Source organism: Podarcis tiliguerta (assembly GCF_965153285.1).
Source record: "Podarcis tiliguerta genome assembly, chromosome: 9".
Taxonomy (NCBI): Eukaryota; Metazoa; Chordata; class Lepidosauria; order Squamata; family Lacertidae; genus Podarcis; species Podarcis tiliguerta.
In genome coordinates this window covers 46,211,179-46,238,346 of record NC_139542.1, presented here as the reverse complement: position 1 = coordinate 46,238,346, position 27,168 = coordinate 46,211,179, and the positions used below count along the sequence as shown (strand labels likewise).

Genomic DNA, 27,168 nt, shown 5'->3' with positions numbered 1-27,168 from the left:
CATTTCCTTCCAAATCCTCCACTACTAGCAGTTTGAGAAGAATCTCCATTGTTCATAAGATGAATGTATAATTCTACACATTCACTCACAGCTGGAAGGTTTATTTTTATGCTAGTAGTGGGCTATTCATCAGCTTGATTGCTACTTAGCTTTATAATAAGTAGACTGCACTATCGCAGGCCCAGCTGCTTGTATATAGTAATTGCAACTACGTAGTAGGCACTCTCTTTGCCATTCCATTTATGTCCTTTCTAAAGGGATCTAATTCAATTACCAAATATTCCATTCTTCCCTCTGGTTCATCATGATAATTAAATTGTTGACTGCCGTGTCTGATTCTTTCATTCCTTTTCAGCTGAGAATTTACCCATAAGCAATATTTCATTTACCTGTGACTGAATCCTAGGACTGGGTCCGCATCTCTCTACCTTAACAGGATCGAGAGATTACAAGATAGAGAGTTCGTATGCCTCTTTTGTGGCATGCAACATCTCTCATGTGAGCATGGTAACCATTTTTCTTGTTGCTGTGGCAACGTTGCACATCTCCGTTAAGGACTATTCACCAGCGTTTTGAAATAGAGATCTGGGTGCATTTAGCAGATGTGGGCTGTGTCATGTCCTTGCATTTGATGTCACTCTGCAAGTGGAGGCTGGCAGAGCTAGACTGAGGCATTCCCCTGTCATCCCAGCCCTGGACAAAGGGGGTTGGGATTGAGCCCTAAGTCAAATATATGCATGCTTATTGTGGGATGTGCTAATAACTAGGCTCTTGTCGCAAAACAAAACAGCATTGCAGTGGCATTGTAGGCAGAGCTACCCACACAAATGCTTGGGCTGGAGTTTAACAAGTTCTAAATAGCTAATTCAAGAGAACAGAAACCCAACTTTCAATAACCTTATGCTGTCAGAAGTTGGTAATTGATTGTGCAGCAGGCACTTGAACTGTCTCAGATATATTTTCCTTCCCATAACATTATTTTTTTCATATCATGTTCACATAGGCTTCACTGTATAGATTTAATTACAAATATTACTGAAGTATGATAAATTACTACGTATTGATTCATTATTAATAGAGCATTCCACACATCGTTCTCATTTTCTTCCTCATGAAAAACAGTTGGAGGCAGGAAAGTAAACCTGGAAGAATCAATCACATTGACTTCAATTAATAATGCAGAAGGGAATATATGAGCATTTCAAGAAGAAGGAAGGACCTAATTTAGAAGCTGTGACTCAGGGTGCTTTACACCCCCTGCTGTATATGCTTCATCTTTGCAAACAGAAAACGAGTAAGGGAAATGAATCCTAAAGCAGGGATGAGGAGCCTGTGGCCCTTGAGATGCTTTGAGATGTTGGATTGTAACACACATCAAAGCTGACCATTGGCCAGGTTTGCTGGAGTTGGCATCTAACATCCGGAGGACCTCTGGCCTAAAGTTAAAAAGAGGTGGAGAATAGAAGTACCAGTGGAAGTGACTATTATGCTGACCGACAGGGAAGAGACAATTGGGAATGAAGAAAGGAAACAATGTGGATGGCAGCAGGTCAGCACACTGGGTGTATACCCAGCCTCCTCCCCAAAATGTCTATCAGGTTCTTAATACATAGTGTAACAAGAAATAAAATGAAATTGTCTTTTTAAAACAACAACCCACAAGGAGATACCTTGTAAAATTGGAACGCAGTTCAGGTTATGGTGGCGGTAGTTAGATCTTGCTGCAATTTATAATGGTTTAATTGAAGATTGAAATGTGCATCTGTATAGGCACAAACTCGTCTGCAGGGCCAACCCTACCATTAGGCAGAGAGAGGCAACCTCCTCAGGTGGCAGGTGCTTTGGGTGGAGGGAAAAGATAATGAGGTGTTGGAGGACAAAGCTGTGTAGGACCCCTAAGTCAGAATACTGCCCCCAGGAGACATAACAAAATCTTTTCCAAAAACTAAAGGTTGGCTGACAGTACAGTCCTGTGAATATCTACTCAGAAGACACTTGGACTTGGAGGATAGGATTGTTAGTGGCCAATAGCCATGATTGCTAGGTTCTGCCTCCACTGTTGCAAGCCTTCAGCTTCTGAATATCACTTCCTTCATGAATATCCTCCGAGAAGTGTCTGTCCATAATTAGGTTGACTATAATGCACTTTACAGTGCATAAGACTTACGGTATATTACTAGGCAAATTGTTGCTTGGCCAAAACAGTGGCTATGTAGATCCTCTGACCTAGAATCTGGTAACTTTCTTCAGCTTTCTTTCCCTTTCAACACGATATTAAACAAATTTAGCCTCGGTGAATTCAATAGAAGAAATTGCTGTCATTTCACATATTTCATTATAACTATGTTTTACATGGCAGTATTAGTTGGTATTCTAATAATAATGACCTAATAATAATTGTCATCATGTAGAAGAGGGATTTTTCTTGACTCAAAACCAGAGCAAGCATGAAACTAAAATTAGAAATAAAATGAGACTTATATTATCTGTGCAGTTCTAGTCATGTCTACTCAGAACTAAGTCATTTTAAGTTCAGTGAAATGTACTGCCAGATATGTGTATAAGATTGCTTTAACACTGAAGAAATAAACAATCACAAATTAATTTAGTCTGCAGACATAATTATTCAAGTCTTCTTAATTTAGGATACTGACTGAGATAAATCAGATTCCACTTGTATTCAGCCCTGAAGCATATCCAAAAACCATTGTTACTTTTCCCCTTTTATGTAAGTAGGCAGTTCTGCAACTATCACCTCATTCTAAGCAGCAAGCATCCAATCATACTTTCTTTTTTAAAAAACCTCACTTTAAAACCCTGCAATATAAGTTCTATATTTTCCCCGCAACTTTTTTAGGTGGAAGTTTTCATGCACACCAGTTCAGCATACCTAAAAGCCATGCCATGATTTTGCCAATCTCTGTGACTGATCCCTGCTAATCTAGATGGCAGATCAGGAGGGTGGACACTGGCAGGATAGTCCTAATTATGGGAGGACTGTTGTACAAAATGCAGTGCATTGTGGTATGCAACATTCATTGATTATGATTTCATGGTAGCAGAGGTGGGGTGGGGAAATGCAACATTCAGATCCATTTCACTGTTGGCAAGCTGGTAGGAAGCTTCTTCCTTTCCCCTCCCATTGGCTGAAGTAGGAAGGAAAGGGAATTACCTATTCCGGAACTGGGGTGGGGGTACATTTGCACCAGATTCTAGGACATGTTAGGGAAGTGAGTTGGCTTTGAAAGCACCATATGCATGCCCTCCCTGACATACACACTTCTTCACTGGCAGCGAATCATCAACAGAACAGCTGTGCCAGTGTACATAGGGACTTTGGGTAATATAAGTGTTGTCCCACCAGTATATCTGTCTCTGTCGTGAAGTATCACTTACACTGCTCTCAAGACCCCTCAGCCAGCTTTATGGTAAGTATGGGATTGCACTACAGTGGTATCTCGGGTTACAGATGCTTCAGGTTACAGACGCTTCAGGTCACAGATTCTGATAACCCAGAAAAAGTACCTCAGCTTAAGAACTTTGCTTCAGGGTGAGAACAGAAATCGTGCTCCGGCGGCCCGGTGACAGCGGGAGGCCCCATTAGCTAAAGTGGTACCTCAGGTTAAGAACAGTTTCAGGTTAAGAACAAACCTCTGGAACGAATTAAGTTCTTAACCTGAGGTACCACTGTAGATACACTGGGTAACCAGTATGTCAAAAAAACCTCTGTTTATTGATTTAACCCATTTATGCTGTGCTCATCACAAAACGTTCCTCAGATGGCTTACAGTATAAATGTACAGGTGCAAGTATGCAACAGTCGTAATCTAAAGCAGCATAAAACAACTGTGACAATAGGAACAGCAGCAGATAAGAAGGCAGCAGAACACCAGACAGGAGATAAAACATGCCGGGGAGCTGTCCAGCAGAGTCAAGGCATGAGCTGTCCAACCAAGAAGTGCCACAGAACTGGGTGCTGAGCAGAGTGACATTTTGTATCAGCATTAGCTTGGCACCAACTCATTGTCCTTATAGCTGCCCCCACCCTTTCCTAAAGCATCAGCAGGGCCCTGATCCAATTTACTTGCTGGTTTTTACATCATTCTTCAAAGTAGGTCTCAGGATGTGAGGGCCCATTCTGCTAGATACTTGCACTGTGCTGCTGGTCCCTCTGCTCAGACGAAAGTTATGTGTTGAACATCCATGTCTGAATACAAATCCTTACGTTCAACTGCCTGGGTTCAGCTGCTGGCAATGTAGCCCATACGATCCTTTGAGTATCCCTGGTTGGCAGCTCAAAACTGCTGTTTTGCTTTGTAATTATCTGTGGCGTTCAAAAAAGGGTGCCTCCCGACTGTCAGTATTTTGCAGGAATGATTCAAGTAGATACCAGAACTTTGGGTTTTTGAAGTTGAAAGTGCTCTGTCACCCTAACACAACAAATCCATTTTTTTTTTCATTTTGGAAAGCAACAGGGAAAGGCATTTAAAAGTGAGGGATGAACAAATGATTAACAGGAAGACCTATAAACACCCTGCAAGGAAATCAGGATGAATCCATACTCAATAAAAAATGGACATAGTCTGAAACAGGATGAATGCTGAACAAACAGTTCATCAGGAAGAGCCCAAAGTCTATTGCTGATCAAGATGAATGGAAGATGCAACATGAATAGCCACTAAGCCATTACTGCTTTGGCATACCTTACCTTATTCTAATATTAGGCAGCTTTTAATGGAGCCTTAAAGGGCTGCTGATTTTTCAGTTCATGGTTTAGAATAGTAGAGCAGGATACAAGGAGCATAAAGACTTATTGTGTTGTGCCTGGGATGACATGGGAAGGTAGCTTCTCATTATGTGATTAAACCCTATGTTACCACCCGTCTGCTTCCTCATGTTACAGGCATCACATGGTAAAAACATGTTGTTTTCAGTCCTCTGAATCAAACCATGGAAGCCTACAGGATCACCAAAATGGGAGTGTTTTTAGTCTTTACAAATTGCAGAGTAATATATAATTAACTAGACTTTGGGGATCTTTTCATTGCACCCAGAATTAGTTTAAATGGTTGCAGAAACGAAAACATTTAGTCGGAGAGGAATTGAAGACCAACCTTTTATTTTTAGCCTACAATTTGATATTCTTAACTGACTCTGTGCTTCCAAGTAATTTCTTCAGTTAGAGTGCCTGGGGTTGGCAGAGATGTCTCATCTGCTTAAGTAATATTGGTGAGGCACAGAGCTATAAAACAGAAAGGGGAGGAAATGACGTAAAAGGTAATAGGATTTTGTTTTTTGTTTTTTTAAAAAGTGGGTTTGCTTTTATTTGTTAAAAGATCCTACCCACCAATATATTTCTCATGCTGCACAATGCTATGCATACCTACTCAAAAGTAAGCCCCACCGATTTCAGTGAGACTCACTTCCAAGTAATGGTGCATAAGATTGCTGCCATACTTGTTTTCTTAATCCAAATGATGGTAATCTTGTGCTACACAACAAATTAAGATGAAGAAAGTTGAGGAATTCAGGGTTATTTTAAGCAACTGTTATTTTCCAATCCTGTGGTTGTCAATTAAAACACAGCGGGGTCTACATGGAATCAGAGTGCCCTGAAATGCTTAATATGTAGAATGAAATCCAGCATTACCAGCCTTTCAGAAAACAGAATTAATCCTTCCTGCCTAATATGTGCTCTGTGCATATTGTGATGTTCCTCAGCAATCAACACAACCTTCGGTGTTAGCTCTACTCACTCTTTGCAAGGGATTTAATAAGAACATAATTCATACAAACCCTTCTGTAATGCTACTAGTAGCAGCCCATATGGAAAAAACAAACCTCCTCAAAAGTTAGCAAAATAGAACAGGACTTCACGGCCCTCACATTGCACTACAAACAAACAGGATCTATAAAACTACTTAAACTTATAGAACAAAAAAGGAGAGAACTAGACTCCCTAGAAATCAACAAAACAATGATCAACATTTTATACTCTAAACAACGCTTATATGAGTATGGAAGGGAAAACTCCAGACTATTAGCAAATAGGTGTAGGAAAAAAGCACTCAAAACAAGCTGAGGTGAAGGAGGGCTTTTCCACAGCTAGTGGTGAAACTCGGGAGGATATATTTTCTGAGACATGCCTTCCTTTCATTACATATGTTAAGCAGCATAAGGATGTAACACATACTGCGGCATCTCAAATATCCCTTTGCAATGATTTGCTAGTGCAAAATGAGTTTGCAGTTGGTGTTCCTGACTGGACCATATAACATTAATGCTGCCATTTATTTCTTGTAAAACTTGTAGACTTGAAACGAGTGTGTGTATTGTTTGTTTATTGTGATATTTTATACTTCAATAAATATTAGGCACACGTGTGCATGCATACACATACACATTATATTTCATGTTGTGGTAGATCCATTAGAAAACCAGCTTCTGCATGGATCTCACATGTTCAAATTTCAGACAATAAAAATGAAGAAATTATTCATGTCTCAATTGCCATCTCATCTCCTTTTCTGATGTATCCTTTCCTAATTTGTGGAATAACTTTATAATGAATAAACCACTTTCCTTCAGCTGGAACCTGAGGCAGAGAGGGAGTTCAGATGGGAAGCCAACTGTTATTTGAAAATATGTGCTTGCTCTGACCTCAGCCCTCCCCTTCCCCTCTGCCAGGAGTCTTTAAACCGTGAAGGGAGCCATTGGGCAATAGGAATGCCTACAGGGTAGCTGTCCTATGGCCTACAGTGGGGAACTTTGGCCCTCCAGATGTTGCTGAACAACAACTCTCATCACCCCTAGCCATTTGCCATGCTTGCTCGGGCTGATGGGAGTCGTACCTCAGCAACATCGAAAGAGCCAAAGGTTCTCCACACCCAATCTAAGGCAATGACTACTGCCTGGGTCCTTTTGCCCACTGTGGCTGGAGCCACGGTAAGGAGAAGAGGCAGATTGAAGGTTAACAGTGATTGGTGGTGGAGTCAATGGGTGGGATGATGGGAAGAAGGTAAAGGAAGGGAGCAATTGCAAGGGGTAGGAAGGAGGTGGTGGAGGTCCAAGAGAAGAGGAGGAAGCTAAACACAATTTGGCAGGCGGGGGGGGGGGAGGTACATGGAGGGAGGACTGAGCACAAATGATGAACATAGGAAACTTCCTTGTACTGAGTGAGACCATTGGGCCATTTAACCCAGTTTTGTCAACACTGACTAGCAGTGCCTCTTCCAGGGTAAGCGAGAACCAGTAACCTGCGTTATAGTCCCTCTGTGAATAATGGCTGTGGTGTGCTGTGATTGGGTGCTGGGTTCCACCATTTCATCTGCTCCATCATGGCAAAATTTGCCCAGTGCTATTTCTCCCCTTCTCTCATTGAAATTATTGGGAGGGAAATTCTTGGTGCCATCAATGGAAGGTATCTCTGTGGATTGAAGGAGCATAGGATTTGTTCCTGCACTGGGGTGTCAACTATAGGAGGTGGAAGGGGCTTTGGCCCCCTCAATATTTGTGGGCAGAGAGCCAAGCACCCCCAATATTGAGGGGGGCCACCATGTCCTGCCACCGCTGGGAGAGCGCTCATGCACCAGGCAGGAGTGAGACATATCATGTGACCTTGGGCCCCCTCATTGTGGGAGGCAGGTCAGTGACCCTGTCCTCCACTTTGCTGCCCACATCCTTCCCATTACTCCACCCCATTTCAGCCCCTTCGCCAGTATATCTGTGGTGTTCTGCCAGGATATATGTGTTGGCCATGGTTTATCTGCCGTTCTACCAGTGTTGGGTATATTGTGGATATATTTGGCTTCAGGTCATGTCTTTTTTTTATAAAACCTTATGAGCTTGATTCCACCTGATCCATTTATATTGAAGTAATTTGTGCAGATCCTTTTATTGTGAACCATAAAGGCTTGCTTACCTGAATTATAATCAGATAAATTCAATACAGTATTGGATAGTTTTACTTACAAACAAACAAACAAACAAATATGTGGAATTAAAACAAACAAATGGATTATAAAATTTCTTCCTTGTTCTATGACTGGCAGGATTTTTGGGGAAAGAAAATAGTCTAAAATATTCTTCAGGTTTCTGTCTCACTCTTTTCTTATTTGTTACAGTTTATCATGCTGACATATATCTTCATGCTGGCCTGGTTGGGGGTTACAGCGTTCACCTCTCTGCCTGTTTACATGTACTTCAACATGTGGACTATTTGCAAAAACACCACCCTAGTGGAAGGGGCAAACCTCTGCTTGGACCTCCGTCAATTTGGTAAGTGAATGACTTGTGGATCAGTTTTATTTTAAAAAAAAGTAAGCCTCATTAAAATGCTTGCATCACTATTAGAAATACTAGATCAAACATCTAGTCAACAAATGTCTGTGAATAAAATGAAGACATTTTAGTCAGCCTTGCTTGCAGGTGCAGGAGATAGTATTTGTGGACATGATGATGACAGCTTGTAAATTGTACACATAGTCCCTTTTCAGATTTCATGCTAAGCCAAATTGTAGCACTATGTGCATTAGTAGCAGTGAGCCTTGAGCTTGCATGCTCCCTATCTTCTCTTACTATGCAAGGATAAAATTAAAATTTATTGCAGTTTTAAATAAACTACAGCTTCTTTTTACATCCAAACAAACCATAGTTTAATGAGAGTTTTAAAACTTCTAATACCTTGCCCATGGTCACAGCAGTGGAGAGGCAGGAGGGAAGGAATAAATGAATCCAAGGCTCATTCTTGCTTGTACGCATAACGCTAAGCCATGGTTTAGTCTTACAGCCAAACTGGTCCACAATCTTTCTAACTATTGAGTGCCAGACAATTATGGCTGAGCCCTTTATTAGCTGAGGTTATTAGAGCATCATTCATGAAGGACAAGAAGCTGTATGGTCCCAGATTGGTGGTGGTGATTTGGCCACCACTGATGATACCCACGTCTTCATCTTCTCATTCTCATCTTGGTACTGACTTGGTGTCTTCTGGACACAATTCCTGATAATACTGTTTTTCATTTGCCAAGTCCCAAATGGCTTGAGCCATACATATAGTCTGCGTTCTTCCTTAAGTTCAAGTGTATACTTTAGAGAAAGTGAGAGCACATGGTGAGTTTGATTAGTATGTGGAGACATGCATGGTGGCTTCCTCCCAACTATTATACTTGCTTCCCGCTAATGAAGCATCAAAATCTTAGCCTGGCTGGGCTGACTTTTAGTGGTCAGAGTTAAGCTAAGCTCATATAATGTTTCATAAGATTTTAGATATTAATGCATTATTTTATATTGCTGGTTAATAGTTTAGCCATTTTATTAGCATAGGCTGGGGCATCAGCTATGACCTTACCTGGAGAGAGCTTGCCTTGCTTCAGTTATCTTTGCCAGGGTAATCTCATGTTCAGACTACTGTAATGGGTTGTACATGGCACTGCCTTTGAAAACAGCCCCCAAAGATCAAGTAAGTTTTTATTATGTCTGAGTGACTGAGGAAGTGGTGTTATATGAGCACATCATGCTGCTGCCTCACCATCCTCACTGGCTCTTAGCCTATTTCCAGGTCCAGTTTGAGGTTCTGGTTTTGACCTGTGTGCTTATATGTTTCATGACTGGGACAATAAGATCTTCTCAAAGCAAGGTGTGCTGGGTGGCTTTGGCAAGCAGAGCCTTTTTAGCAAGAGTAGTCCACCTGTGCAATCTGCTCAAGAAAGAGGCTGGTCTGGTACTTAGGTTGCTATGATTACGATACCAAGCAAAGGCATCCTTGTTGTGAGCCATTCTGACAACTTCATTACAGAATGGCCTAAAATACCATAAATAAATGTGTTTACAAACCCGTATTGTGTGTCTATGATACACAAAAAATGTATTTAGGCTTGCTGGAGCCAAGGGCACCCAATTTAAGGGCACAGAAACAAACTGACTCTGAATTGTTCTCATATTTCCATGTTACCAAATAGTTGATTATCCTTTCGTCTTAAAAACAATCTGAGCCCATGTCTGAGTGCATTAAATGTCTGTCAACAGCTCACCCAGTCTTTAACCCATTACAGGAATTGTAACAATTGGAGAAGAAAAGAAGATTTGCACAATGTCTGAAAATTTCCTCAGGATGTGTGAATCTACTGAGGTAAGCGAAAGTATGAAAAGTTTGGTCATTGTGGAAAGAAGGAGCTCACACATTTCCACTCCTTTCACACTTTAAGGGAATAATTTCATGCTTTAATCTGGAACGCTCTCTTGTCATGAGCTCAGTTTCCTTGCAGTTTATAGCAGTTTAAGGTTCACAGATACCACCATTGCTCCATTTATAGAAGTCCAGTTGATACCAATATCAAGAAAATAATTTATATTACTTTAATGTGTGATGCATGGTGCTGCCTCAGAAAAAAGAAATTGAGGTCTGTATACAGAATTTAGCTGCAGGAGTACTAACTGGCATTGAGTGCTATTAGAATTGGAGGCCAATACTTCATCACCTTCATTGGCTCCCAGTCTGTTTCCAGGCCCCATTCAAAAAGCTTTTTTTTACCCTTAAAGCTCTTCAATGATTTGGAATGACCTTGGAGCTTCCTTCCTGTGGAGAAAATGGCAGCTCAAAATGATGAAACAGGCATTTGGAAGAGGTCAATGAGTGGGAATGGCCATTTTTGTCCCCGCAGCTGGGTGGATTTTTTTATTAAAAAAAAAACCAGTTTAATATGATTACAATGATCAAACTCCTTGTCCTGTTATGTGTGTCCACTGCCCTAGGAATCCTAGAAGATGAAGTGTGGGTTATAAATATCAATAATAATTAAATACCTGAAAGACCACCTCTTCCCATATGTACCTACCTGAGCCCTGAGGTAATCAATGGAGGCTCTTTTCCAAGTTCCCTCACAAGCTGAGATACAGCAGGTTAACCAAGCAAGAAAGAGCCATCTCAGCAGTGGTCTCTCAGTTAAGAAATGCTCTCCTGTTTATCACCTCCAATAATGCATTTCTAGCACCAAGCAAATAACTTTTACCCTCACATTCTTTTTAATGGCTTGATGTGGCTGGTCTTCCTGGAACTTCTACATAGGGTTTTCCTCCTTTATTTATTGTTTTTATGATCTTGTAGCTCTCCTCTCTGTTTTATCCTGATGTTTTAGCACTGTGGTATTTAATTGTTTCATTCTCAACTTTGTGGTTTCATATTGTTTTAAAAGTTGACCAGAGAACAGCAGGTATGGGGCGACACAGGAAGATAATTAACAGATAAATAAATACTGAGATGGTACTTGCACAGTGGTACTCGCAAAATGTGACCTTACTATTGGTATTATTTGAACGTCACCCCTAGAGCAAAGGTTATAGAGCGGCACAGAAATAAAATTAATGAATGAATATTGGGCTGCTTAATCCATGCATGGCAGTGCAGCAGAACCTGGGCTTTATTATTAGCATCCTCAATTTGCAACTTGTTTCCCTTATTCCATTTGCAGCTGAACATGACATTCCATTTGTTTATTGTGGCACTTGCTGGAGCTGGAGCCGCAGTCATCGCTATGGTAAGATATAGAAACCTTTCCCTTGGTGGTAAAAGTCACAATGAATATAAGAGATGCTTGTTCTCTAAATTGAATAATATTAAATGCAATGTGCAAGAGCTTTAAGTCCTATCATCCAAGTATTGAAAGAGAAGAGCATATCCCACCTCATTTTATCCTCACAACAACCTGTGAAGTAGCTTAGGATGAAAGCATGACTGAACCAACTTGATCCAATAAGCTTAATGGCTAAGTAGGGATTTGAACCCAAGTCACTTTGGTCCTAGTAGGACACTCTGATCTGCTATGGCTTTTTGGAATTCAGAGATCATCTGTAGTATCTCTTCTTCAGTATGCATATGGACCTTTTTGCAATGCATTTTTCTGAACAAACAAGCAAACAAAAATACAAGGGTAACAGATGTACAAAATAAAATATGAAAAATCTGTTCTGATGACTGACAAACAAATTCCAATTTGGTACCATTTTAATACTGCCAAAATGTAACCATTAAAAAGAAGAAGTTAGGCATGCTTATAGTTATGCAGAAGTGCATGGCTATTGTTTGGTACAGGAACAGAAACCAGAAGACTTCTGACTTTTTTCAAGCTGGGAAACATAATGGTTATAAGCATTTGTACAGCCCTTGTTGTATTGAAATAACAAGTCTGGAATAAGAAGAAAAACCAATATAGGAAGGACATGTTCCTAGTGGAACCAGAGATCCCCAGCCCACTGCTAGCTCTATTAAACTTAATGTGTTATGATGCAGTTATGGCATCCTTTAGGTCAGCCATACCCAACCTGGTTCACTCCAGGCACTTTGACTACAACCCTCATCAGTTCCAGGCAGTATATGGGAATGGCTGATGGGAATTGTAGTTAAAATGTCTGGAGGGCTCCAAATTCGCACATGCTGTGAAACCCTAAGTTTTGAGGGGGTTTTTTTTGTCTGTCTTCCCACTTCTTCCCTTTTCCATTGTGTGTTGTTTGTTTGTTTGCTTCAATGCAAGCCTGTGGATAGGGAGTGTCTTGTTTTGATTCCATGTAAGCCGTTCTGAGAGCCTTTTTGGCTGAAAAGTGGGGATACAAATGTTCTAATTAATTCATTCATTAATATCAATCTCCAATTGTTCATCTGCCAACTGTACACAGATTATATCTGGATTCAGTTTAATTTCTGAAATCGCTTCTTCTAACAGTGAAATAATGTGGGGTCTGTTGTGAAGCAAAGAGGTGCTGCATTATGCCCCTGCAACAAATGCACCACAACTATATTTCATTTTCCAAAAGATAGTGATAAAGCTCTTGCATGTTTTATACAAATCTGAACTTGTCTACTTTAGTTTCCATAGTGATAAGATTGGTTTTTCAGTGTCCTCTTGTCAAAAATGGCTGTCTTCCTGTTCTCTGGCTGTTGAATGTGTCTCGGTCATTGTTTAGACAGCAAATAGACAGCAGCATGGTTGGTTGGACAGAACTTGGAGTTTTGGAACACACATTAATCTTTCTTGCTCAAGTCTCCATACTTGATTTAGCTACCTCTGCAGACCAGAACAAAGATTAATTATTACTTCAAAGCAGCTCCTTCTTTGAATGTGCAAAGCTATGCAAATTCTTCTATCCATTATATGATATATTTAATTCATTTCCTCTTGGCTCTCCCAAAAGCAAGGCTGGTCAATACACCATAAACCCTGAAATATAAGTCAACATTTTCACTGTTTAATTTATCAAAGTATGTTCTCTCAACAAGTACTTTGGCACAGAGAAATACTCCAAATCGTTCAGCTGACTGTGAGTACAGAGACTTGCCAATTGCAAGTAATTTCCAAAGGCTGCATTAAAAATGAATATTTTGGTTTGTATCCAATGTTATGCCTACTCAGAGCAAACCCATTTAAATTAATAAACATGTGTCTGTGGAGCTATGCAGTGCTTGAACTAAGCAACAGGCCGCAACTTAGAAAAGCAGCTAAGCCATCACAGAAGGCAGCTGCCTTGACCTTATCTAACAAAGGTTGAGGTGGCTTCGTGATCCTCCAGAAAAAAGCAGAGTCCCTTTCATATAGCCTTTCTTAACACCCCGTATAAAGAAGCAGTGCCAGGGACACTGATAAGACAGGACTGTCACTGTCACACAACTCCTGTCACACTGTGTGGGAGTTTATACCACAAGGATGGAGTACCTTTGGTCGTCCTGATGTTGTTGGGATCTAATTCCCATCAGCCTTAGTCAACATGCCCACTGACTCCATAACAGGTTTTATCTCAGTCAGGTAGCACAGCATCCTGAACTTTGTTGGAAAGGCTCAAGAGCTGCAGAGCTTGCTGGTTTCCAAAGCTTAGGAGGAGTTACTTATTTGGACTTTGACAACAAAGCAATGAAACCCTATGATGGTTTTTTGCAGTTTGTTTAACTTTTGGATTTATGCACTGAACTGCCCTGAGATATACGGGTATAGGACCGCATAATGAAAAAAAAAAAAATCCAATGTGCAGATTTCAGCATGGAAACTGAAACCCACCCAATTCAGTTCTAATTTGTGTCCTACATGCCTCCTTTGAGTGACAGAGCCTGCCTTCTGGTACATGGCAGGTTTTTGTGCACAAACACTCTACAGACTTTTAACACTTGTAGTCATGCAAGTAGAGGAAAGAATGCTGTGGGAAGTGACTTAGACTCAAATTCTACTAGCCCAGAAGATTAAATCAGTTTCTCATATAAAAAAAACAAAACTTAGGCATCAACAATGTCTAAAAATAAGGAAAAGTGCCTTGCCTTGTATATATCCAGAAAGCCTTGACATGACACACTTAAGCTTTAGGGCAAGCTGCTCATAAAAGTGTAAAATTCAATTACACAGGAGCCTTTTAGTGACAGTGTTGTCCAGTGAATTGTTAACAGATGGAAGAGAAAACCCCACAAACCTCAAACTACCTGCTTGAAAGAAAAGGAGAGCTCAATCTTCTGCACATGGGCTTCCATCATCCTGAAATTGACAGTCATTTCAGAACTAATTAGTGTAGATATGAGAATAAGTCTACATAGTAGGATAAAGTTGCCTTGATTATGTGCCTGGCTTGTGGAGCATCACCTTCCTTCATGAAACCAAATGTACACTAGATGGATGTCATTCAGCATATAAGCATCTTTTCAAAATGCCTTGGCATTGTCTTAACTTCTGTCAAGCAGGAGGGTAGACTTTTCAATGAGAGCAGGGATAAGAAATGAGGAGAAATGGCAAGGGATATCATTATGGGAAGCAGAAAGACGATGACTAGGGCTACATGAAATAGTTGGAAGTAGCATGCTGCAAATAAATTACCTTGCCAAAACTTAATGCTGTTCGGCTGCTTTTTGAAATCTGATTGTGGCTACAGCAGCTTCTTCCTCCTCTTCCTTGACCTTATTTGTCCAACTGGCTATAATGACCTTTGTGATCTTGCTTATGGGATGCCAGAACATTATATTGTCTGTTGTAGCACTGTGACATCATGAGCAAAATTGTTTGGCTAAGCACAGCTATTTGAATCAAAGAAAGGTGTGCAAATGAGGGTGAGAATAGTGGAGTCAAAGAAGGACACTGGTAAACAACATGGAAACAGATTGAATGTATTTGCAAGAAGTCACAGAAAACAGAGACTTGTGCAAACAAGCACATAATAAAGCATGGTCAATGCCTCCAGCTTCTCTTCTGCCTGGAATACCATTTTGCCTAGTGAATACCATTGTCCCAGCCCAGCCTTTCAACTCTCATCAGCCCCAGCCAGCCAGAGAAGTTTTGTAGGTATCAGGAAGGCAACGAGTTGGCAAAGGCTGTTCTAGCCAATTCTTCTCTTTTAGGTAAGGGCTGGAATGTGGCAGAGTCCAATAGAATCTGGCTTGGTGTGATGAAATGTGAAATAAATGTGATGAAATTCCATGGCATCTCTCTCTCTCTCTCTCTCTCTCTCCCTCTCCCTCTCTCTCTCCCTCTCTCTCAGGTTCACTACCTTATGGTTCTGTCCGCCAACTGGGCCTATGTGAAAGATGCTTGCAGAATGCAGAAATATGAGGATATTAAGTCAAAGGAAGAGCAAGAGCTCCACGACATTCATTCTACCCGCTCTAAAGAGCGACTCAATGCATACACATAAGAAAAAACCTTGTCTTACTTTCTACCATTGAATGATTTGTTGTTTAACTAAAGGCCATCCATCTATCCATTAAAAAAACAAAACAAAATGAAAAGTGCTTCTCACAAAAGATAGCTAGGGTGACATCTACATCACCCCTGTACAATTCTTGGTTGTCTAGCACTTGGTTTTCCTAATTAGTTAATAGCTTGTGTGATCAGTCTCTACTACAAAGCTCCCGAAACAGCCCTTTCCCGAATCCTAAAGTGATTATTTTCTGTTAGATCAAGAATACTAACTACTGTCAAATACGGAGATGTGTTTGATTTTTTTTAAATCACTTTGTATGTGTTATGCATAACACCTTTTTGCATTGTTTCTTATATGTTTTTGAAAAGGAAAAAAAAAAGCTTTTTATACTTTTTAGTTTGGATTTTGGTAAGTACTTTAACTACAGGTATACTTCAAAGGGACCACGGTACATCACGTACAATTTCTAGAGGAGGCACACTGCTGACATTCCTTCAGATTTGGAAATCTCGCCAGGTGGACCGGTGGGCATCTTGACAGAGGGGTCCTGAGAACATTTTAAACAATCAAAGGTGCAATTTCTAAATTTGTAAGAGTAGGTAAAAAACAAAACAAAAAGAAGTGCTTCTTATCTTTGTTAACATTGTATGATTCTTCTTCATGTACTTAACAGAGTATTCTTCTCTCTTATCAAAATTCCATTGGTGGCTATTCATGTTTATATTGTGAGCATGCAGACCGTGGTGCTTGTAATGCATGGCCATTTGTCTTTTTCAAAGCGTATTACCTTCCGCGGTTACCTTCCAAGAGTCGCAGTGTATAGAACCAATGTTACATACAGCTATGCGTAGGTTTCTGCAGAATGATCGCTGTAATCCCACAATGGTTATGCTGAATTGAAGCTGTTCATGTGCCGATGTGAGCAATCGCTGCTTAGCTACATTTATGAAAGTGATATATCTATAATACAGCAACCTCTTAAAGAGTCAGAAGTCTTTTTACCTGCTTTAAAAATTTAAGTGGATTGCACCTGTCTGAACTATACATATACTGTATGTGATATATTTAAAGGAGGCTTCCATAAATGTAATAGCTTGGCTTGTAGCTTTCCTACACACATACTGGTTTACCTGTCTTATGTTAAAGTGAGGTTAATGGCTGCTACTGGACCTATTGTTTGGAAGTGTTAGTAATATATTTGAACCTTTATTTTGAGTAAGAAAATATTAAGAGAAAAGTCAGTAATGTTAATCTGAAAGAAGTACCTGTATTAAAAAGAAAAAAAGAAAAACCATACAAAAAAAGGGGGGGACATCAGTATTATTGGACCAAAATTGGTGTTTTTAATTTTCTTTTTTCTTTTGCCTATTTCTAATGCTACAAGAATGCTGTAAAGTGTCTTTTAAAGTGATGTATCCTGACAAGACATTTTTGTCAGCGTTAAAAAAAAATCCTAGCTAGTTTTGTGCACTTATTGGACCATTGTGAATTCTCTCTCAGTGTAAGTGCATTTCTAATAAAAGTTCTTGAGTAAAACTCTTCTTTGTACTATTACTAGTCATGCATCATCAGTAATTTTTAACAATTCTTGTAGTAAGTAGAGGGTAATACTATAGTTACTTGTGGCATGTTTATGCATCAAGTAGTATTAGTTAATTTTGATTTTTTTTAATTATAATTTTTTAACTTTTTTTTTTTTACACTTTACTGTCTTACGGGGTCAACATTTTCTGATATGTGCAGTACCAGTATTTACAGTTCTGCAGAAACTATTATGAACCTCTTTCGATTCTATATTGTAGTGTTTCAGTTTTGTGTCTTAAAACAGTGTGATGATTTTTAAAACAGTGTCTTTTAAACTCCTGTAATGATGTTGATGCTTTTGGCTTTTCTCTGGTATTAGAGTTTGTATTTTCACAAAGAATGCTTTGTAGCAGGCATTACAATTAATCTGTTTTGTACATAAATGTGCCAACAGCTTGATGGTGGCGTTTTTGAAATGTAGAACCAAGTGCTTGCAAAAATGTAATAAATACACTTGTGTACTTTGTGTACTTATTAGTTGTCCGTGTTTCATTTTTCACCTTTTGATATAAAATTTTATGTATTGGACATTTCAGAGGGGAAATGTTGTTAAACGTGTTCTTGATAAGTTACTGTTTTCTTGTTTTTCATAAGGAACATTTACCAACCTGATTGTTCTGTCAAGAGTGTATTAAATCTAAAGGCTTTGCTTTAAGGTTTTAATGGAGCTTCATCAGAGCTCCAGTACTGGTCAGGTTTCCACCATTCACTTTAATATCAGGGACAACTTTGCATGTACATCCTCAGGTGAGATTCCACAGGACTTAGGAGAGGACTTAGGATCCTAAAGTATCACCTTTAAGTTGGGATTGTGTTGTTCCTGCATTCTTCCTTCCTACTTATCTCAGGCACTTGTAGTCAGGGGCAGAGCATCCTATTTCACCATTTGTGGCAAAACGGGCAATGCTCCCCTGCCTCTGCCACCACCTCTGCCAGCTGCAGAGAAGCTGGTGAAATTTCGCACACTCCACAAGATCTCACACGATTTTGGTGAGATCTCATTGGAAATCAGTATTGATGCTGGTTACATTTCTCTGCCTGTGGCAGAGGCAGTGGGGCAGGTGAGAGTGCCACCTTGGAGGCCTCCGCTCCCTGAGGCAGTGGCCTCATCCCACCTAATGGCTGTGCTTATAGTGCCAGCCTGTAGGCCATGCCAAGCAACTATGTCAAGTCCTTCAGAGGAATCTGCCTTTGGCTGAGATACCACTTAACCAGTTGCTTTGAACTGCAAGTGGGGGAGTGTTGTTGTACTCAGGTCTTGTTTTCAGATTTCCTATGGGGGGGGGACCTTTGGCACTCCGGTTCTTTCAGAACTACAGCTCCCATCATCCCTGGCCATTGTCTATGTTTGTTGGGGTTGATGGGAGTTGTAGTTCAGATACATCTGGAGGACCACAGGTTTCCTACATCTTCCATAGGTCACTGAGAAACAGGATGGTGGACTAGATGGGCCTTTAGCCTGACCAATCAGGACTCTTCTTTTGTATTTAGGTATTTCCTTTTCAATGGGTTGTGACTGGGTTCTCAGTGCTTTGTCTTATGACAGAAATCCTGTCATCTCCAATTCTACCCTTCCTCGCATTGGATTGCTTCATATTTGTTTCAGCAGGGAATACTGAGAATACTGAGAATACAAACAGGCTCTTTTTCAATAAGCTAAAATCAAAGCTTCGGCAGTTATATTTCCCTCTCGGCATTTTATGGGCTGTGTGTGCAAGTTTTGAACCATCTCATGATTTATTTTAGTGCACTGACAGAGTAAGCAGCTTCCTCTGAGCAGGGAATGGAATCTTTGAGACTCCAGCAGGAACCTTAAAATTGTTCTGGCAAGTTCAGATATTGGGTGTACAAGCAGACCTGCAACAAAATGTTGCCATAGTATGCAGTGCTCTTGTTTACTGTGGCAGCCTCCCAGCGTGCCAGCCATGCCTTTATTCAGAACACTCCATTCCATCTACCACCCACCCCAATAGGCACTGAGCAATCTTTGACCACTGAGTATTCTCAATCGTTTTGGGGGTGTTGTGGGCATTTTCTCCACTTACAAATTTTTCAAAAATATTATGTTTGTTACTTCTGTTAACCTTGGGGACCCCACAAACCTCTTGATATCTGCCTTTTGCACATGGCTAGTATCATTTCGGTTACATAAGCAATGACACTCACAGCCCAAACATCAGAAATACAGGGCACCTACAGAAGTGCTTGAAGAAGGAATCCATATTCTAATTACAACATGTACTTCTATCATGTTACACTTTTGTCTGTTTGTCAGTGATTGGCTAATAGGGGCATTGTTTTCTAGAAAATGTGAGAGGCAGTATTTGAAAATGATTCTTTTTTTAAAGGAACATTTTTCAGCATCTTGCCTTTGGAGTCAATTTATTATTTTATGAATCTGTCATGGATTCTCTAAAAGCTGTCTTATGTGTCAGAAGCCCACAATAAAAGAATAGACCTTGGTTCAAAATAACATCACATCAAAGATAATTGATATTCTATTTCTTATGCCATAAATAAACATTATTTTGGAGTGGGTATCTTCTTTGCTGAAAAGATCAAGAAATTGGAATGACAGTGTCTCATTAGTTCTTAGCCTTGGGTGTTACTGATATCCATATAGTTGGATGATTATGCACATATGATAATACAATTTATACTGAATATATGACTGCAAAGTTATCTTAATTTTTTATGAGCAATCTATGGCTACTGTGTATCCTCAGTCCTAAAGAAAGGTAGTAATGAGTATCATTATTTCAACAGTTTTTCCACCACCATATTGTTGATATATTCTGTGCGTTCAGGTTGATTGGACCACTATTCATCTGAGCTTTTTTGAATGCTATCCTATACCTGCTTATCTGGGAGTAAGCCTCACTCAGTGGGACTTACTTTTGAAAACTGATGTAAAAATTGGGGTTTGGCTTTTGCTGCAAAACAGACAAATAATCAGCCTTGCTTTTCACTGGATCTGGTCTCCATCCATTTTTCTCTGACCAATCATGGACTTAGATCATGGGCAGAGTCATATTGGGAGTTGGGCAGCAAAAGCCATTTCTGTCACGTCACACACACATGATTTCATTGGCTCTACTCGCTGTCTTTCTCTTGTAAGCAGTCCTTTGGTGGTGAATCAAATGAGACTTGAATCCACAATATTTGTTAACAATTGGAGTGTTTTTTTTCCTTGGGATTGGTAGGGTAGAAGGCAGGGAGGTCAAAAGTAGGTGGAACCAGCCAGAGCCAATGAAAGGAGCTAGAAGCAATGATGGACAGAGCTAACTAATTCTGTTATTGTGTCTGTCCTCGCCCTAGCTGAGTTTTACAAAGGCAACCCTGAGATTACGGAGAAGTCTGACAGCCACTGCCACGCACTGGACTGGATGCAAGCAAGCAAGGAGGTGGGGCTGGCTGAGGACAGACTGAGCTTGGTGGGGCAATGTCCCACCTGCCCCAATGCATCAGCCTCTACTGTTCATTGATGTTCTTACAGGCCACCCCAATCTCCATCGAACAGAAGCAAGATTCCAGGGGTCTTGGCACTTAACCAGGGATTGTGTTCCTTTGGAATGAGGCATGGTGGAGACTGTAGGGTCTTTAAGAAATATGATTTAATTACACATATTTACACCTAGGTTTAGGTGTAGGAGACACCCCAATAGTGTCTCTTGTTCCTCCCATAGCTTCAGCCAGCAAGTAGGCTTGAAATAAGTGTTTTTTATTTTCCCACCCCACCTCAAGCCTAACAGCTTTTCTCATTGACACCAAATCCTGGATGGTTGGGCACCCACAAAATTTTAAGTGTGGGTGCTTGGCCAAGTGACCCAAAGCACTGCAGCAGGGTGCTCTGCTGGGCCCTCCCACTGCAGCGGCGACATGTGGCATGTGTTGCACATGATGTCACACACACATGCTGAGCACCCACAGTGTTGGATGCAATCCTGCACACCTGGGCCTCCCTCTTTAAACGCAATCTCCAGGAAGATCACTCCCTTCCTCAACAATTAAGTTTGCAAATCCTTGTCCCGGAGCCAGTAGAGGACTCTTTTGAAACCTAATTACAGTGTCAGGTGCTGTTAGAGTTCACAGCTGTAGATGAGAGGGACATTTCCCTTTCCCGCATTGACTGTTCTTCCCTGAAATTGCCTCTCCTTAGTTGAAATTGGGCTTTAAGGGTGCTAAGAAAAATCTTCTTTGGAATCTAATTGTGGCACAAGGGTAGTTTTTGGAAGGGGGAGTCACAGTGGGGAAATGAAGAGTTAACTTTCCTCTTCCTAGTTGTAAACCCCCAGATTTCCCCCCATGTCACAATTAGGGTTGAACAGAATTCTTTCAAGCTAAATTGCAGCTGGAGAACAGTGAGGGGGGGGAGAGGCTGTGGGTGCATGTGCACCCATGGGTGCTTCACTGATTACCTATGAGCTACAGTTAAGTAAGATGCAAGGCATGTATAGAAACTTATTAGCTCTTCTAAAAGGTATTTGCCTTGTTACCTTCCAGCTCTCAGACAGTAATGGGAGTGCAGTCAAAGCTATTCAAGGATTAATAGTGCATGTCCTAGCTTTGCACATTAGTCAAAGCTAGCTAGGAGAATGTTTACTAGTAATGGCAAAGGATTTCCTGACTTGGAAAGGCTTATTTTGACAGAAGCTAAGAAATTATATTAGCATTGCAAGAAAATAAACCCATTTGTTATTTAAGTTTGCATAATATAAAAGGAAATGGAATACAGGAAATGCGTTATATATAAAATGGGAGAAAGCATTTCATTAATCAGTCCTTGGGAAAGTGATGGTAGTTAAGCTTTGCCATAGTGCGCTGGAAATAGGCAAGCGTGTTCACAATGTAAGACCACACGAATACTCTATTTGTTTATGTAATTGTGGCTAATTATCATTGTTTTAAAGCTAATGCTTCTGACTTCAGTTCATTTCATTCAGAGCCCTCCAGTGGGAATCATTTTTATTTCATTTTAGTGGATGCTTAGTGAATGTTGTTCACAAGATTCACATGTAAATTTATTAACTTATTTAGAGTATTTATACAGTATAGACTATCCTATAAGAAAGCCTCGGGGTGGACATAAGAAGAAATAAAACAATTTAAAGTGTAATCTCTTTCTCTCTGTCACACACACATAGACAGACATGGAGCAGCATCAGTTACAGAGAGAGAGATTAAAGCTAAAACAGATTAAAAGTTCATGGAAAATTTTAAAAATTGCCTGGCACTGAAATTAGCCTAGATAAGCCACAGCTTGGGAATCATGACTGAAAAGGCCCTTGCAATATCTCATGAATAGGCAAACTCAGCCCTCCAGATATTTTGGGACTACAACTCCCATCATGCCTGACCACTTGTCCTGTTAGCTAGGGATGATGGGAGTTGTAGTCCCAAGATACCTGGATGGCTGAGTTTGCCTATGCCTGCTGTATCCCATTTGTTGGGTGCATTTGGAGAAACAGCTTCAAAGATCTCAAGGTCTGAGTAGGCACATGTGTAGGGAGGTGATCTTTCAGGTCCCCCGGTTCCAAAAATTGAAGGGACATAATTAAAAGTCAAAACCAGAATTTTGCATTTCACCTGGAACGGTCTGGAGCTAATGAAAATTGTGAAACACCAGCATGGTGCACTCACATCAGTGAGCCCTTCTTAGCAATCTTGCAGCCCTAGTTTGAATTAACTGAAGTTCTTGGACCATTTCCAAAGTTACCCCATGCACAATGCATTGCAGTGGTCCAAGAATGAAGTTATCTGGGCAGAAACATCTCAAGCAAGGCTCTCCTTGCTCAGGTAAGGCTGTATCTGGCATACCAGTCGAAACTGCAGACAAGCACTCCAGAGAGACAGCATGCACATAGCCAAGACGAATCAATGAGCACTGAGAACCTGGTTCTTTAAGGCAGAAGTAGGGAGCCTCTTCCAGCCTAGGAGCCATGTGTCCTTGTTGGCAATCTATTGGAGGATGCATGCCTGTGAAATAGCTGATAATGCCTTCAGTTAGTTGGTAGATGTTTCAGTGTCTATCAGCTGCTACATTGCTTACAATTGATGCATTCCCATGTTATTAAAGACCAGGCACAGGCAAATTCGGCCCTCCAGATGTTTTGGGACTACAACTCCCATCATTCCTGACCACTGGTCCTGTTAGCTAGGGATGGTGGGAGTTGTAGTCCCAAAACAACTGGAGGGCTGAGTTTGCCTAGGCCTATTAAAGACTATAGTAAGAAAAAGGCTCCTAAGCAGTTTGCAAAACATAGAAAGCAATTATAGAACAATGTTCCTGTAGTCAATAATTAAAAATGCACCATAATTGAAATACACAAGGAAACAATCCCATTAAGCCATTAAAACATGGGTGTCCATAATTAAAATATGCAATAAAGCGATCTCATTAAAACAACACAGCAATTAAGACAGGAGAGTCAAGTTGAAAGATCAGGGGAAGAGCTGGTGTAAACAGGTGCACCTACAAAAGCTGACAGGATGCCAGTCCACATGGGATCTATCTCGTCTCATCAGAGAGTGCATTCCACCACACTGGTAGCATTAGTGGAAAAAGTCCACCTATGGGTCACTACAAGCTGATACTCACCAAACTGAGGTCAGACTAACTGGGTTCCATTTATTGATCTTAATGTCGTTACTGGGCAACAGAGGGGAAGTTGGTTTTGCAGGTAAGCTTGTCCAGAGTTTTTCAGGGCCTTATATGGAAATAACAAGGCCTTAACTCTGGCTCAGTGGCTAATTGGCAGCCAATGGAGATCCCTTATGTGGTACTCAATGCTCGGGCTAAGGCATTCTGCGTTAGCTGCAACCTCTGGACCAGCCATACAGAAAGTCGATTGTTGTCTCCTCCATGAATTTCTCAAATCCTCTTTTTAAAGTCATCCGAGCTGGTGGTCACCATTGCCTCCTGTGAGAGTGCGTTTCATAGTTTTCTGCTGTGCGAAAAAGTACTTTCTTTTATCTGTCTGGAATCTTCCAACATTCAGCTTCATTAAATGTCCATGTGTGTTACGAGAGAAGAAGCAACACTTTCCCAACTCTACAATATTCTCTTTAACGTGAGGCAGCCAGAACTTTAAACAGTATTCCGGAGGCTTAGGTGAGGGGCAGGTAGTAAATAAATAAATAATGCAGTTACACCATAGATTTGTATAATGGCATTATGATGTTACAGCTTCCATGCACTGGGTCAATGTCTTTTTTGAACTGTCTGTTATGACTTCAATATCTCATTCCTCATCAGTCACCACCAGTTCAGACCCCAACTGTGCTTAAGGACCATCCCAAACTTTTGAAACTTTCTACCCTTAAGCAACTTTCAGAAGAGTGGGAGGACTTTTTGTTTTTTAAGGCTGTTACTGTATAGAAAAAGATATTTTAATATTCCACAAACGGAGAAAGTTAAACGCAGTTTAATTCGTCATTTTTATGTTGTTTTCAAATTGTTGCTTTTCAAATTACTATAGAGATTTCTGTTTCTACAAGGCAGAAAAGTCAAGCAGCATTTATCTAAACAGGGAAGTATTTTTTCATCAATGAATGTTTGCAAACACTTTCATTCTCATTTAGGTCTTTCAGGAACTTATTTATCCGTCCCCTTTACATTCCTTTTGAAGCAACCTTCTCCTCCCTCTCCCACCACGAGCCATAAAACTTCTAATATCCAAATATCACAAGAACACTGTAGGGCTATGGTGAAACTATAGCAGCAATGCATTCTGTTGAGAGAAGTCCTGAATAAAATGCACTCTCCTGTGCCATCCTAGAAAAACAGGTCTTTATTTTGTTTTGTGGAGTTACAATGTTCTGGAATACCCTGCACAGCTGTGACACTCGCAGGTCATAATGGTTTTTTCTTAAAATCAGGTGACTTTGAGCAACCATTCTAGGCATTCTGATGTTGGACATGGCTTCCATCCTCTCACCTCTCCTCTTTCAAAGGAATCACAGAAATAAAATAAAATGCAGAAGAAAGTAACTACTCCATGCTCATGTCCCCATTATGACTGTAGGGAATTAGGACACTAATTTTTTTTTTTTTTTTTTGGATTTGATATCCCGCCTTTCACTCCCTTTAAGGAGTCTCAAAGCGGCTAACATTCTCCTTTCCCTTCGTCCCCCACAACAAACACTCTGTGAGGTGAGTGGGGCTGAGAGACTTCAAAGAAGTGTGACTGGCCCAAGGTCACCCAGCAGCTGCATGTGGAGGAGCGGAGACGCGAACCCGGTTCCCCAGATTACAAGACTACCGCTCTCAACCACTACACCACACTGGCTCTCTAAATTAAATTAAATTAAATTAAATGCTGGACTTGAAATGCCACTCTTAGGAAAGCCTCAAAATAACACACTTTGTTTGAGAATGGGGATGGTGAGCCCACAGTCTGGAACAGGTCCACCAAGCCATTTAAGTAGCCCATAAGCCCCTCTCCTACCCATCACAGTGCTGAGCAGAGGTTCCTTTTCCAGCCCACCACAGTGATAGAGAGGAAATTGCTGCCTCTGTTCTTCAGAAGCCACTTTCTGAAGAGTAGACACAGTGGTTGCCCTTCTTACTGCAGTTCTGGCATGGGAAAGGTTCAAATTCCTCCACACAGCCCATGATTGTGATGGGTAAACTACCCCATGGCAGCACTGGGCTAAGAGGAGGGGTTTAAGCTTTACCTAACCTACTGCGGGTGGCGCTGTGGGTTAAATCACAAAGCCTAGGACTTGCCAATCAGAAGGTCGGCGGTTCGAATCCCTGCAACGGGATTAGCTCCCGTTCCTCGGTCCCTGCTCCTGCCAACCTAGCAGATTGAAAGCACGTAAAAGTGCAAGTAGATAAATAGGCACCGCTCTGGTGGGAAGGTAAATGGCATTTCTGTGCGCTGCTCTGGTTCGCCAGAAGTGGCTTAGTCATGCTGGCCACATGACCTGGATGCTGTCTGCGGACAAACGCTGGCTCCCTCGGCCAATAAAGCGTGATGAGTGCCACAACCCCAGAGTCAGCCACAACTGGACCTAATGGTCTGGGGTCCCTTTACCTTTAACCTACTGCTGTGAATGGGTGGGTGGGTGCTGGATAGGTGGAGATGAAACATCTCTATCCGGCGCTGCAATGTGGTTGAGAGTATTGTACACTCCGTGGTAGAATTCTGGAATAACTTGAATCCCTTCTTGAATTCTCCTTCCTTTCCCTTTCTCTAGAGCTAATGCTACAAACTGCCTTCCCACCAATCATGCATAGCAGTTAAATTGGTTTTCAGTGGGTGAGAGTTAAGCAAATGCTGAAGTCATCCACTGAAATAGACATCCTTAACTTTTGTGGATCATGTTTGCCCCTGTGTGAGGATCAGGCCCAGAGCTTGAATTCAATTTCTTTCTATTGTCACAGCAACGGTTTACAACTGAAGAACGTGCTCGTTAGAGTCAATGTATTTATAGCAGCCAAAATAACATTTCAGCCCACAGCATATAGTTGTTTATAGATACCATGTACCAAATGTGTTTTTCTCTTACCTAAGTGGGGAGAAATGCTATTGTGTCCTCTGCAGCATTAAATTACCAATTGGGTCTGATAAACTGAGATCCTCAGCCTGTTGTGTGAGTGATGCTCGTCTGGGTTTTAATTATCATTCAGGACATGTTTTGCCTGCAAATTTATTCTGTGTTGGCTTTCTCTTTTAGGAAGAAAAGCTAGCAGAAGTGAATGTGTGTGTTTCCAAGCCCTCCTGGATAAAAGTCACTGCAGAAAGGCTTTACTAAAATGCTAGATAGCTGTTGTGCTTAATCAGTAAAGAGGGTGTTTAGTCTGAAAGAATCTCAGACCTACTGAAGAAAGGATGCACTCTTCCTGTCTCCATAGAGCCTGATTTTCTGAATTTCAATGAAGACGGGAAAATGGCTGAACAACAGAATGAAGCAGAA

The 27,168-nt window shown here is 40.9% G+C and overlaps 1 protein-coding gene and 2 long non-coding RNA genes across 5 annotated transcripts in view; 2 read left to right on the top strand and 1 right to left on the bottom strand.

Annotated features, from left to right (window-relative positions):
• Positions 1-17,721, top strand: part of GPM6A (glycoprotein M6A) — a 170,876-nt gene extending 153,155 nt beyond the window's left edge. For all 3 annotated transcript variants that reach the window (XM_083457562.1, XM_083457560.1, XM_083457561.1), the window contains 4 exons: positions 8,124-8,277; positions 10,053-10,129; positions 11,469-11,534; positions 15,502-17,721. In XM_083457562.1, the coding sequence (XP_083313688.1) occupies positions 8,124-8,277; positions 10,053-10,129; positions 11,469-11,534; positions 15,502-15,654 (450 nt within the window). In that variant the 3' untranslated portion in view covers positions 15,655-17,721. The remainder of the gene's footprint in view (positions 1-8,123; positions 8,278-10,052; positions 10,130-11,468; positions 11,535-15,501) is intronic.
• The window catches only part of LOC310685426, a 621,470-nt gene that overhangs the window by 17,961 nt on the left and 576,341 nt on the right, over positions 1-27,168 (bottom strand). The window lies entirely within an intron of this gene.
• LOC310685509 lies at positions 3,948-5,290 on the top strand. Its single transcript, XR_014515327.1, has 2 exons — positions 3,948-4,115; positions 4,146-5,290. It is a non-coding gene; the product is annotated as an uncharacterized lncRNA (long non-coding RNA).